The sequence below is a fragment of the Lynx rufus genome, unplaced genomic scaffold, assembly GCF_022079265.1.
Source record: "Lynx rufus isolate CCGP_SWC_20201006 ecotype Redwood Valley unplaced genomic scaffold, mLynRuf1.p SCAF_6, whole genome shotgun sequence".
NCBI lineage: Eukaryota > Metazoa > Chordata > Mammalia > Carnivora > Felidae > Lynx > Lynx rufus.
The window spans coordinates 77,624,240-77,638,573 of NW_025814878.1; the positions used below are offsets into that span (position 1 = coordinate 77,624,240).

At 37.8% G+C, this 14,334-nt stretch overlaps 1 protein-coding gene across 1 annotated transcript in view; it reads left to right on the forward strand.

The window, feature by feature from the left end:
• The window catches only part of IMPG1 (interphotoreceptor matrix proteoglycan 1), a 131,706-nt gene that overhangs the window by 49,987 nt on the left and 67,385 nt on the right, over window positions 1-14,334 (forward strand). The window contains exons 8-12 of the mRNA XM_047103019.1: window positions 2,018-2,076; window positions 6,623-6,643; window positions 8,304-8,551; window positions 9,942-10,018; window positions 10,890-10,968. Of these exons, the coding sequence (XP_046958975.1) occupies window positions 2,018-2,076; window positions 6,623-6,643; window positions 8,304-8,551; window positions 9,942-10,018; window positions 10,890-10,968 (484 nt within the window). The remainder of the gene's footprint in view (window positions 1-2,017; window positions 2,077-6,622; window positions 6,644-8,303; window positions 8,552-9,941; window positions 10,019-10,889; window positions 10,969-14,334) is intronic.

Consider the following 14,334-nt stretch of genomic DNA (forward strand, 5'->3'; position numbering starts at 1 on the left):
ACTGGGAGGGAGGGAGATGAAGATGAATCAGACACAGTCCCTGAGCCCAAGGAGCATAATCTCAGTGAAGGAGCCATTGTGCAGCTCATAGACTGTTTTATGGGATATACTGTAACAAGTTCTAGAGCAGTAGGGAGAAGAAATCATTGAGCCTGACTTTAGGGCTCTACAAATTCTCGACAGAGAATATGCTTCAGCTGGCTTTGAAATATGGCGGTATGGGCAGTCAAGGAGCAGAAGATAGAAGTTGCATCTTGGGCTAAAAGGGGGAAAAGTCATAGAGGTCTGGAGGAAGTACATGTTGTAATTTGAGGAGAGATAGGTGTTAGTTTAGTGTCCCGAGAGGACACAATATTGGCCAAGAGGGTAATGATGACAGGAAGGGCAAATGATAAAGTGCTTGGGGAATGGAAGGTTAGAATGCGCAGGACCTTAAATGCCATTCTAAAGGAACTTATTCAATTGGCAGTGCAGCCCATCAAGGGATTTTTAGTGAAGAACAACAGATATGGAATGATTACCTTGGAAATAAAAATGTGGTCAAGGAGACATCTCTATTCCTCCTGCCCTAGCATATCCCCTCCCCCCGCCAAAAAAAAAATTTCTGCTGTCTTTCCTCACACACCCCTAGAAAACCATTTCAGCAATATGAAAAGGGAGATAGGGAAGGTATGCCTGCCATGAGAATAAGAATGTGATGGAAACAAAATGTATATGGGGTTCAAACTACCAGGAGTTAATGAATGGATGTGATGGGCACAGAGAGAAGGTATTAGGGTTGCTGGGTCTTCTGGCATGGAAGACGATAGGTGTTTATGAACCTGACTGGGATAGAGAGCGCTGGAGGAAAGGCGGATTTGGAAGGAAGAGAATAACTCTGGTTTGGATGTATTTAGTAGTGGCAAAGTTGGGATATTCACATGTAGAACTCAAAGCTATGTCTCAGGTGATCAGTGAAGCTATGGCAGAAAATGAGATCCCCAAGGGGGGGCAGAGGGGAGTGGGCACAGGGAAGGGAAGGTGGTGCCAGGTTCCTGCTCACCTCCTCAGCCTCACTTTCACCCTGCTCTCCCTTCCAAGCTTTGCTACTAATACTATCCCTTTCTCTTGGTCTCTCTTGCCTCCCAGTCCATGCGGGAGTAAGCTGGACGGAGCAGCGCCTGTCTATGTGGCAATGTGTCCCCAGAGCCTAGCACAGTGCCTGCAGTCAAACTTACTGAATAAGTGGGAGGGTGAGATAAGGAGGCTAAGCATCTTTATATTTAAAGTAGAGAGTGCAGATGAGACTAAGATGGAGTAAAGAAGACTGAGAAAGTGGTCCTTGAGATAGAAGAAGAACCAGAAAATAAGCAGGCACAGCATGGAAGAGAAATGGAAAATGCCACTGGATTTGGAGAGAGCCAAGAGACAACAGCCTGGAGAAAATCCTCCCCACTGGGTGAATCCAGTGGCAGAAGCCAGACCGTAGTGGGTCAGGAATAACTGAATAGAGCAATTATAAAATATTCCTATAATATGTTTCATTAGCAAGGTCAAACTAAGAAAATTTATTTTAAAGTCCACAGAAATCTACCAGTGAATCTAACCTATTAGAGTCTGCCTGTACCAGTTTATTTAGATATAGCAGCCATTTTGACTTTAGTAACCTCTTTAACATATTTTCCAAATCATATAATTCAACCCAGAAAATATTATAGTTATTCTTTGTGTATAAATAAAAATACTGTAGCCAAAAAAGTTTCTTCCAAGTGCCACCTTGAAGTTTTTTCATATTTTATATAAAGTAACCATGAAAGCAGATCAGAACTACCCAATTGCAGCTTTTAAATAAATAGCAAAACACTTTCCTCTGGGTTTCAGAAATTACCAAGAACAAAGCGTTTGGCCTCAATCGTTGCTTCAATTTTCCATTTTCATTTATTCCCCCTAACTCATCAGAAGTGTTGAGACTTTTTCAGTTAGGTAACATCTGACCTGGTACAGCCAGAGCGTTTCATAAATTTCTTTCTTTCTGCAGATGCAAAAGGTATTTAAGAAATTTCCAGGATTCAAAGAAATCCATGTGCTAGGATTTAGGTAAGTAAGAGGATCGGACTCTTCTCAATTTTTAAATTACTTTTTCCCTATCCTCTTTTAAAAGCAGTGTCATGAGGAATATAAGGTTCTTCTCCCCCCAGTTGTTTAGCCCTGTCGAATCCTGAAAACTGAATACATTTCAGATAAAGGAATTGTCTAATTAGAACATGACTCTAGGTGATTTTTTAAGGGGGTAACACAAGAGCTGTGTTCCTTCCTTCCTCCCTCGGGAGCCAGAAACACTGCTGTCTGCAGAGAGCTCATCTGCTGTCCTTGGCAATGTCATTAACGAACCTCTTAGGAAAACACCTCAGTAGAGACAGGTCAAAATAAGTAGCAATTAGTTACCTTGGTGTCTGATTTCCTGGTTCCCTATCGAATGTTAAATATCATCATCGTTTAAACAAATCAGGCTGACCCTATGGAATCAGGTGAAACTAATAAAAAGAAGTATCTGTGAGGGGTAAGGGAGTTGAAGGAACAGGGTAGAAAGGGACAGAAGTGGAAGCAAGACTTCCCAGAATATACCTTTTTTTTAATGTTTTTTTTTTTTTTTGAAAGATAGAGTGTGAGCATGAGAGAGGCAGAGAGAGAGGGAGGCACAGAATCCAAAGCAGGCTCCAGGCTCTGAGCTGTCAGCACAGAGCCCAACAAGAGGATCAAGCTCATGAGCGTGAGATCATGACCTGAGCTAAAGTCGGACGCTTAACCAACTGAGCCACCCAGGTGCCCCCCCCCCACCAGAATATACTTTTATTATCATTTTGACATCTAAACTGTAGTAATGCATTACCACACAAAAATTTCTAAATTACAATTTTCTTTTGTTTTTTTTATTTTTAAAACAAAATTTTTAATGTTTATTTATTTTTGAGTGGGGAGGGGGAGAGGGAAACACAGAATCTGAAGCAGTTTCCAGGCCCTGAGCTGTCAGCACAGAGCCTGATGCAGGGCTCGAACCCACAAACCACGAGATCATGACCTGATCCAAAGTCAGACATTCAATTGGCTGAGCCACCCAGGTGCCCCACTAAATTACAATTTTATTTTTAAAATTTTTTTTTATTTTTTCTAAATTACAATTTTAAATAAAGTAAATGAAATTGAAAAATAGTGCCATGCAGGGTTCAGTTATGTTCCCACAGCTTTCCCACAAGCACGCCTATATCCATTAGCATCTCAACACTCTAATCGAGGTGGGTTCATGATTTTTGACAAGAAGCTTAGCATCCTTTTTCCTTTTTTTAAATGTTTATTTATTTTTGAGAGAGAGAGAGAGAGCATGCAAGCAGGGAGGGGCAGAGAGAGAGAGGGACAGAGAGAATCCCAAGGAGGCTCCGTACTGCCAGCACAGAGTCCCACATCATGCTCTATTCCATGAACCGCAAGATCATGACCTGAGCCAAAATCAAGAGTCAGAAGCTTAATCCACTGAGCTACTCAGGTGACCCGCATCTTCTGTCTAAGTTCTCATTCAAAACATCTACCGATGGGGCCATAATAGGACATATTTTTGAATGGCCGCAGGGTATATGTGAGCCCTGGCATGACAGAATGAGATTCCCCACACCAAGGGGGATTTGTAAAGTGGGTAGAGAAGGCTTCCCCCAAAGTACTTCCTGGCGCCTTCACCATCTGTTGTGTTAAAGCTGTAAGTTGCCCAGAGCAAGTCTACAGACCCACAAAGAATAGCTTCCAGGCGAGCTCTACAGGTGTATTTCTCTCAAAGATATCAGGCCCCTCTGATTTGTGTGACTCCAGAGAAAGAAAATATTGAAAAGTGAAAGTTATAAAAGATGAAACCCTTAATATGTACCAAAGCAGACTCATTTTTCCTTATTTCAAGATGCTGCTCCACAATATTCCATGTGAAATCAGATGGATTAGAGGGAAATAAAAGGTGATAGTGGAATATTCTGCATAGATGGCAAAGTCTTCTGGACAAACCACTGCAGCTAAAAAGCAGATGTTGCATTTAAAGCTGAGGGAAATGATAGGAACAGTCCTTCCAAGTGGACATTATGCCCTCCTTTCAAATAAATGAAAACCTAATAATGAAAAAAAATCTATTTTAGAAGAAAATGAAAGTATTAAGGATGATGAAATTTTGCAAGATAAAGATTTTAAAGATATATCTACTGAAGCTGCATCTTTCCCATGTGTTTATCTCTGTAAGAATTTATTCTTATTTCTGCCAAAGATGTTTATAAAATAAATTTGATCATATATTCCCAATGCTCTCCATTATGGAATGAATAGTCTCCCAGAAAACAGTTGGACCCTGAATAGTATAAAAGATATGCTTATAAGTATGGCAAGCTTTTAATCATAACTAACAATGCTCAGAATATTGTAAAGTAAACTTAGAATGAAGGAAATTGCTTCCTCATGGAGCCAGATCCCCTAAAACACTATGAGTCTCCTGGTACTGTCTTTATTTAGTTCGTTTGTACAAAACCTGATCTATAATTTCCTAAGTACATTTGTTATCAGTGACCTCATTTATTTCTCCCAGACACAACTGGGAAGTTATGAGGATGTCTATGATTAACACAATTCTAAGGATGCACAGAAAAAGATCAACTTTAAATATTGCTTTATCTTGGGGCACCTGGGTGGCTCAGTCGGTTGAGCGACCGACTTCGGTTCAGGTCATGATCTCACGGTTGGTGGTTTCCAGCCCCGCGTCAGGCACTGTGCTGACAACTTAGAGCCTGAAGCCTACTTTGGATTCTGTGTCTCCCTCTCTCTCTGCCCCTACCCTGCTCATGCTGTGTCTCTCTCTCTTTCAAAAATAATAAATAAAAATGTTAAAAAATTTTAAATATTGCTTTATCTTTTAAAGCAATATGGAAAACTATTAACAACCATTTAATCTAGTCAGAGGGTAGAATCTTTCAAAGGCTAGTTCACAGTTGTCCACAGCAACTTTATTTGTATTAGCAACAGTAGGAAATAACCCAAATATCCATGAACAGAGCAATAGATACACAAATTGTGGAATATTATTACCACAGACTACTACTCAAAAGAGGAAGCAACTATTAGAATATACAACAATATGGTTTCATCTCAGATAAGTATGTTGAGTGAAAGAATACAGAGAAAAATAAATATATTATGATTCCATTTCTGTGTGACTCTAGAACATGCAAACTAATCTATAATGACAAAACAGATCAGTAGTTGCTTGGGGAGGGTGAGGCAGAAAAGATGGAGGGAAGGATTTCAGAGGGGCATGAGTAAACCTTTGGGAGGAATTAATTTGATTGTGGTAATGGTTTCACAGGTGTATAATATCAAACTTACCAAATTGTACACCATCAACATGTGCACTTTGTTTTGTGACAATTACATTTCAGTGCAATTTTTTTTTAAAAAAAAATGAGCAGAACTAGGTGTTTGGCCCAGGGAGCCCTACTTCTCCAAACTACAAGCCACTGCTGAAAGGAAGCAAGAGGCAGGCCCCACAGAGCAGCCCTAGTTAGAGAGTCATGGATCCTCCTCTGCTTGCACAGAAGGAAAATCATAGCAAAGTCTCTTTCAGTCATTTTACCAAGGGACAAAAGTTCAATGAATTCATACCCCAGGCAGAAAGAGCAGCAACACAAATCCTTTCATATGTAGAGAATGTCCTTGTCAACAAATTTCACCTGAAAGGTAAAATGAGAAAACTGAATATAGCTTCTAAACTAAATTCATATATACGTCCAGAGGAGTCCTAAATATATTTGTCAGTTTGATGACCAAAGTTTGATGAGTAGGCAGTGGTATGGCCAGTGTGCCCAGACTTGAAATCAAGCAGGATAGGGTTTGAATCTCAGCTCTGCCACCTGCCAACTTTCCCTTTCTGTGTGTGTTCCTTGTTCTGTAAAATGGGGATTGTGTTGTTGAAAAAATTAAATGAGGATGCATATACACTGCCTGGTACAGACCACCCACTCAGTAAACAGGTGTTTATTTTTCTTGCAACCTGTTCCATGATGAATTGTACCACTCCCTCAAGGCTTACTGATTAAAACAATTTGAAAAACAATCAGTCAACAAAACACCAGTTCCAGTGTCCAGTCTCAGATAAATTACCTTCAGGATTAAATAAATCATTTAATGTTATTCACAGGGTGAGAAATCCATTTATAAAATACTTTCCAAAAAAACTTCCTGGCACCAGCACTACCCAAAATGTAAGACACATTGGATATATTTGCAGCCTCTTTGGGAAGAATATGAAGAAATCAAAGAGTTTACAAAGAAGACCAAAAGTACATACAGCCTATGAACTAAGGCTGAAATCTTAATCAGAAACATCATATAATGGTGTTTACTTCCTGAGATTTATGTGGCTCTCACAATTCCATCCAAATTCTGATGGCAGTTTAATGTGTTTCCTTCAACACATTCCTGGGCAAACACAATAGAAAGAAATCTCTCTCCCTCTCTCTCTCTCGCCTCCCCCGATATATGAAATGATTAATTGAATATCTTAATAAATTTCATAAAAATTCTTTCTCCCTTGCATGTTCCCATTGCTCCTGGTGAAATGAAGACCAAAGAAAGGAAAAGATGGGTAATTTGGACTTTTCTAATATTTTGAAATATAGTGCCTTTTCTCCCACAGATTTACATACTGATCTTTTATAAGTAATTTTTACATACAAAGTCTGGGATAAGCCCATGGCTTTTTGTTGGTGTCTTATTTAAATGAGACTAATTGCTGTAAACAATAATAGAAAAAAAGTTCTACAGAGGTATATCTAATGAAATATGTATATATTCAGAATTTTGTGATGCTTGAGTTATGTGTCTGCTTTTAGACATGTTTATTGTTTCTTAATTTCTTCTCTACTTTAAACAGATTCATTTCTGTATTTAATTTTATCTCCATGTGCTGTATTGTTTTTCTTGAAGACAGACACTTATTTGTATGAGTTTGAGATCCCACAAAATCTGGATCTATTGCTGGATTTATGTCTTTGCTGATGTTAAAGTTTAACCATGTTAAAAAAATAATCAATTAATTAATTAAGCAATTATTCATACTAAAAAAACTCTTAAGTCAAAATTACTGTATGAGATAAGTACGTGAACAATGACTTGATCAGTGAAAGTGTATCCTGTAAAATTCAAAATCTAATTAGAAAAACATAAAAATGCCTTTCTCTGAGGCAAGCGTGTTTTAACAGTTTCTTAAATGTCATTTGTGATGGGAAATTGTCTGTCTGAATGCACACTTGTATAAGCAGCCAACCTAAGTCTGGAATAAAGGAGAGAAACTAATTTTCTCCTTGGTTCCAAGGTCAGTTTGAACTGGGACAGAGCCCACAATACCGTGAAGAGCTCAGTAATAAGAATCCAGCTTTGGCTCCTAAAATTGACTAGTGAAATAATGAACTGTAGATTCTGACTGATTGTGTGGCCCAAAGAATTGCCAAGAGTAAACATTATCAGTTCCTGTGGCCTTTGAAACACTCTTGCATCCCTTTGTGTGGATTTATGGCATAAATTGAAAGGTAAAACCTGATCATGGAGGACAAAGCTACAGAGAATCCCATTTCATTTTTATATGCAAAAAGGCATTAAATCAATAAATATGATAATAAATATAGTTAATCGTATAGTACTTCCCTTTCTCTTTTTTCACACCTTTCTTCCAAGATGTTATCTTAAAAGCAGCTTGAGGAAAAAGATTGTTATTTTAGAATTTTCTTTTTTAATTAAAAAATACTTCTTGAGAGAAGCAGAAGAGAAATAACCTGAAAATTGAAGCTTTGACTTGGTACAATGTGTACATACTATTGTCCCATTTCTATGTCCTGTATTGCTATTTCATAGACCTTCCTGAAGAAGGTTATAGAAAAAAGGACAATTCATCCTTCCTGCTGATTGGCACTGCATGACTTTACTTTAACACCACCAAAACTACTGGTCAGTAATAACAACTCTTGACAATTAACACTTTTTCAGAAGGAATAAAAATCCATGATCACTTGATGCAGTTAGCAGCCCCTCTTCAGCCTAGTGTTCTAAGGACTAAAATATAGGTCAATTCTTCTTCCACATTTCAAATTTCTAATAAACATTTAAACTAGCTTTGAAGTGAGATATTCTTTAAGAGCCCATCAGCAAAGATGATGAAGCTGTCTTGAATCTTTGTAGAAACACAGTGACTGTCTTTATAAGGCATGTAACAACAGGTTTGGGTGGAATGTGTCCTCTGCTGTCTACAGTTCAAGCTCCACAGAGATGCGACTTTTGGCCATCTTTAAGAGAGACATTGCAGATGCAAAAAGCCCTGCGAGTAACCTCCTGTCTTTTGATTCCAACAAAATTGAGAGTGAAGGAGTCCCTCATGGAATGATGGAGGAAGACAAGCAACCAGAAATCTATCTCACAGCTTCAGACCTCAAAAAGCTAATCAGCAGAGCACTAGAGGAAGACAAATCCTTGGATGTGGAAACAATTCAGTTCATTGATGGTCAGTTGGTGATTTCATAGTTCTGGATTTATCCTCATTTTGACAGAGACACTAGGAGGTGTAGAATGTCTCAGGGTCACTGTCATTTTAACTTGGGCCTTATAGAGTCAATCATTTGTGTTACAGGCACATCACATATGGTATCATTTCTCTTTCCTCACTCCAACCTGTGTCTCATTGGATGAGCCTTTGGTGCTACTTCACATCAAGAATAGGTCCAGGAGAAGCCCAGAGTTTCAGTTCAGTAGTTCAACTACAGTCATCCAATGGAGTCCAGATGGAAAGAAGCACCCACGGACAGTTCTGTTCCATTGGCACAACCCAGATTCCCTCACCCAGTAAATTGGTTGAGTCCCAGAAGGAAATGGATGGCACATTATTAGAATAGAATAGGATGACATGAGGAGAGTTTGATAAAGGGACTATTTATAAAGTCTTCCCTAATACACAAAGGAATAGGACAGTTCCCTGGAGCCAAAAGTAGCAAGGCCCCATTACTACCTCTAGACATTAAGGGTTTGCCTCATAGTCTAAGCCATCCCAAAGCCAGAGAGCAGAAAACCATTGATATAGTCCATATAAGTCAACATCCTAGGGCAGAGAGTACCAGGGAGAGAAGAGAAGAGTGGATCTAAGAAAGTCAACAAGATCATCAGGCACACTCAGGATTCTCAGAGGGTAGCTGAAGGAACCCAGGAGCCTAGAACTCTTCACTAAGCCCAGCACTCTTGGCATAATAGATGGACACTAGAAATGCCATTTTAGTATGACATGGCATGAAACTGGCATTCTCTGCCGGTTCTATTTCTCTGGTTTAGGCAGTCAAACTCAACACTGGAAAACATCAAAAGGTCTCTTGGCACAACATGCAGGGCAAGGGAATCTCCTAGGCAAGAAAAGGTGAGCTTCAGACTCATCTCAGAGACCATTTGGTACTCTGGTTTATCTCTGTTCAAACTTCTGAGATGTTCTGAGAATCGGGCTTCAAGGTAGAAGTAGAATCTGCAAATGGCCCTTGGTTCCAGCATTTATTCTAGCTATTTCTTTCTTTGTTAGCTTAGTTGTGTCTTCATCCCCACTGGCCTAGCCAATCAACCTGCCTGCTTGATCCAAATCTATACAGTAAAGCTAAACATCCTAAAAGCCTACTTTAATAACTGTTCTTATCACATATACATGTAAGATTTACCCCCGCATTTGTCTTTCAATTTATTACTCATATCAGTGACTATTAGTGTATGTGATGCTGATTTCTAAATGATTTGCTACACCACTCCTTAAAAACTGATTATTGCCACATTTTTCAACTCTGACTGTTTTAGTGCCCCAACCACAAAAGAAAAAAAGAAAAAGAAAGAAATACTCAAACCTTGTGATTTTTCACCTGCAGAATTGTTGGGGTCATTGCCAGGCTCCGATCCCGACTTCCAGTCAGTGCTGCCCACACTCCTTGCCGATATCACAAAGGTAAGTGAGCTTATTGTTCTTTCGCTCTTCAAATAGGAACGAAGCTTTCCATGAGAAAAAAAAAATCCACTTAAGGACTGAACAGAACAAAATCTTCTTTGCAATGCTAATTACATTTTTTTTCTGTTTTTTACAGGCAGTACTTGGTTGCCATTTATATTTTCTGTGTTAATAGGATACAACTTACTTTTCAAATACCCTAAAATTCAAAATTCTCTTCACCATAGTTAGATCTTTATTTCAATTAGTGTCAGGACTTGCTGTTTTGATAAAACAAACACATGTTCATGAACTGAAAAGAATACTTAAAGCAGAATATATAATTTAATTTTGACTTTGAGAAATAAATATAAGCATAGGTTTACTTTATAAGTTTGTTCTTAAATCTTAAGGTCTTACCTTTATTTATCTGTGAGGATTTTATAAGTATAATGTCTTCAAAAGTAAAAATAATAAATTCTGCAATAATTTTTATATTTCATTTAAAGCTATATCCATTTAACTTATGCCAAAAACTGGGATATTGATAAGTGAAAGTGCTAACTAGGCTCTATTCCCTCTTTAAATGAAGGAATTCATAAATTCAAACATGATTGGCAATTCATCGTATTTCAGTTTTTAGTTAACCCTACCTAGGCAGATTCAGTTAGTCCAGAAGGCAGTTGATCATATTTTACCACTGTATCAATGCATGTTTTCCTTTCAGAACAAATTTCTGTATTACATCCTATATCAAAATCCATCATAGATTCAAATCAACTATAACATGATTTGCTTATATTTAAATGAAGGAAAAAAATAGAGTGTAACCCTTCCCACATACAGGGAAATGTCACTTCTTAACATCTGTCTTTCTAAATTCATTCTTTAGGATGCTACTTTGAGTCCAGAACTTCCTCTTGATCAATCCAGGCTTGAGACAGTGGACAAAACAGGACACAGTACTCCTGGTGAGTTTTTTGTTTTTTTTTTTTTTACCACAAAGTCTATGTTAGCTGACGACCTCCTCTTTGAGGAAACCATCTATGACACTCCCTCCAAGACCAGTGACAAAGTCATCCTTGACCCAGGACAAGGTTTCCTCACACCAGCATTTCCAGCAGAAAAGCAGTCCATTTAACCTCTTCTGCCAGTGTCCTTCCCTTAGCTCTAGGCCCTGGGCCCGCACAGAGCACTGACACCCCTTTCCTGATGGATCTGGTGAAAGAAACTGAAATCAAAGCCGTACCAAATACTACCCACACAGAATAGCCATCTCTATGAGGCTTCAAAACTAAAAGTCCATCAGGACAAGGTAGATCCTAAGACGAAAGTCCACAACAAGGGACTATGGCAACAGAGGATTGGGCTTTTACAATCGATATATGTCCTCTGTTCACCACTTACAGCCTGACCATTCATACCATCTGTTCTTTTGTGTGGTTTCTTTCATGCCAATTAGCTCATGTGTAATTGATAAGTAAGAATGTCAGTAAACATGGAAATCCTCTTGGTTCACTTTTGAACTTCTAAAAATGTTTATTTTTGAGACAATAGAATTAAGCTTTATCACAGTTGAAGAGAAATTTTTAGCAATTTATGAAGACCTTAAGAAAAAAAATGAAAATTCTGTAACAGAGTCTTATTTAGTGCAAGAAGGAGTTGATTTAGTGCCTTTAAGAACTCCTATGCTTTCCAGTTTATACAGCTGTATGTTGAAACTGTACGTAAAAACGTCTTTAAGGAAACATGAACCCCAGGTTATAAGGCTGATGAGGAGGCACTATGATTCTAATGCAAATGACAGTAAAGATTTGTTATGGTTTATATTTTTAAATTTTTTCCATTCTTTAAAACATTTTTTATTCAACTATAATTAACACACAGTGTTATGTTAGTTTCAGGTGTACAGTATAATGATTCCACAATTCCATACATTTCTCAGTGCTCAATAATATATGCGTACTCTTAATCTGAGTTATCTATTTCACCGACCCCCCAGGCACCTACCATCTGGCAACCTACAATTTTTTCTCTGCGCTTAAGAGTGTGGTTTTTTTGTTAGTCTCCTTTTTCCTTTGTTCATTTGTTGTTTCTTATATTCCACATACAAACTAAATCATATGGTATTTGTCTTACTCTTATTTATTTAACTTAGCATTATACCCTCTAGATCCATCTATGTTATTGCAAATGCCAAGATTTCATTCTTTTTTATGACTAAGTAATATTCCATTATATATATACATGTATATACATATATATATAATGTGTGTGTGTGTGTGTGTATCACATCTTCTTTATACATTCATCTATCCAGGGACACTTGGGTTGTTTCCATATCTTGGCTATTATAAATAATGCTGCAATAAACATGGGGGCACATATATCTTTTCAAATTAGTGTTTTCATTTTCTTTGGGTAAATACCCAATAGTGTAATTACTGGATCATATGGTAATTTTATCTTTAATTTTTTGAAGAAACTTTATACTGTTTTCCATATGGCTGAATAAGTTTGCATTCCCACCAAAAGAGCATGAGGGTTCCTTTTTCTCCACCTCCTTGCCTACACTTGTTAATGCTCGTGTTTTTTATTTTAGCCATCCTGAATGGTAGTCAAGTGATACTTCATGGTGCTTTTAATTTGCATTTCCCTGATGAGTAGTGATATTGAGCAACTTTTCATGTGTCTATTAGCCATATGTATGTTTTCTTTGCAAAAATGTCTATTCAAGTCCTCTGCCCATTTTTTAATTGGATTATTTGGGTTTTTTTGTGTTGAGTTGTATAAATCTTATATATGTTAGATATTAACCCCCTATCAGATATATCATTTGCAAATATCTTCTCCATTTGGAAGGCTGCCTTTTTGTTTGGTTGATGGTTTCCTTCATTGTGCAAAAGCTTTTATTTTGGTATAGTCCCAATAGTTTCATTTTGCTTTTATTTCCCTTGCCAGAGGAAAGTTATCTGGAAGAATGTGTCTATAGCAGATGTCAAATTACTGTGCTATGGCTGATGTTTTTTAAATACGATTGTTACTGTTTTAGTTAGGACTCTCTTTTCAAAATTCTATAGGTTTTGAGTGATCCACCTCAATCCTATTTTCCTCATAAACTCTATGTGCAATTAGTATGCAATTTTGTGAAATACAAGGGTTTTCACAAATACATATATGGCATGGAAGAAGAACCACCCATACAGATTATGTTTGGCTTACATGATTACCAGTGAATAAATGTTAACTGCATGATCCAATCACTTATTGCTGCATTATAAACCATCCCCAAAGTTTGTGGCTTAAAACAGCAATAATTTATTTTGCCCATAAATCTGAAATGTGGGCAGGGATCAGTGAGAACAGCTTTTCCATGCTCCATGTTGTGTCAACTAGAGTATCTCAAGCTAATGGGTATTGAACATCTTTGTCCAAGTTGGTTCACTCACATAGCTGGCAAATCAGTAGTCAACCACGGCTGTTGGCTGGTTGGTGGGGGGTGGAGTGGAGCTCATTTCTTTTCTATGTAGGACTCTTCAACAGGGTTGCTTGGACATCCTTAAAGCTTGGCAGCATGGGTTCAAAGAGTTAATACGGCAAGAGGCAGAAGGTAGAAGCCTTCACTCTCTTCACTACTCAGAATCAGTGTCACTGCCTCCCATTGTAATGGCTAAACAGACATAGAGCTTATCTCAATTCAGGGGGAAGGAACATAGACCTTATCTCTCGATGGGAGAAATTTCAAAAACTTAAGGCCATTTATAATCAACTACAATCCACATCAACCACTATTATGACTTTCAAATTATTTAACAGTTGATTGTATAAGACAAAACAAACTTTTTTGTTTGTGATAGTAAATGCTCACTGGATTCCTTTCTTTCATTATGATATCATAAAACCTTATTAAAGATCAGCATTTCAGGTAGATTAATAAAAATGACACTATACGATGAGTATGTTATTGTACTTTCAAAATTGCTTTACTGTTTTCATTATATTTATATATTCCTTCCACTAACGATTATCCTTTAGAACACTAAAGCAGGAAGGAATCTTAGACATAATCTAGTTCAGCCACTGTGCTTCATGGATAAGAAAATCAAAACTAGAAATGTGAGGTGCTTTGCTCAAGGTCATGCTGTAGCTGGTTGCATAGCCAAGACTATCTGTCAGGTTTCCTCCACCTACTAAATTATGTTTAGCTTAAGTAACCCTCATTAAAAAAAAATATTCCCTCAAATTTGCTTTGCCTTCCGACCACAGCTTCTTTTCTGTCTCTGTCACTATGCTGCCAGTTGTTTTTTAGTTTCACCAGTTTCTCCTCTAACCGCACA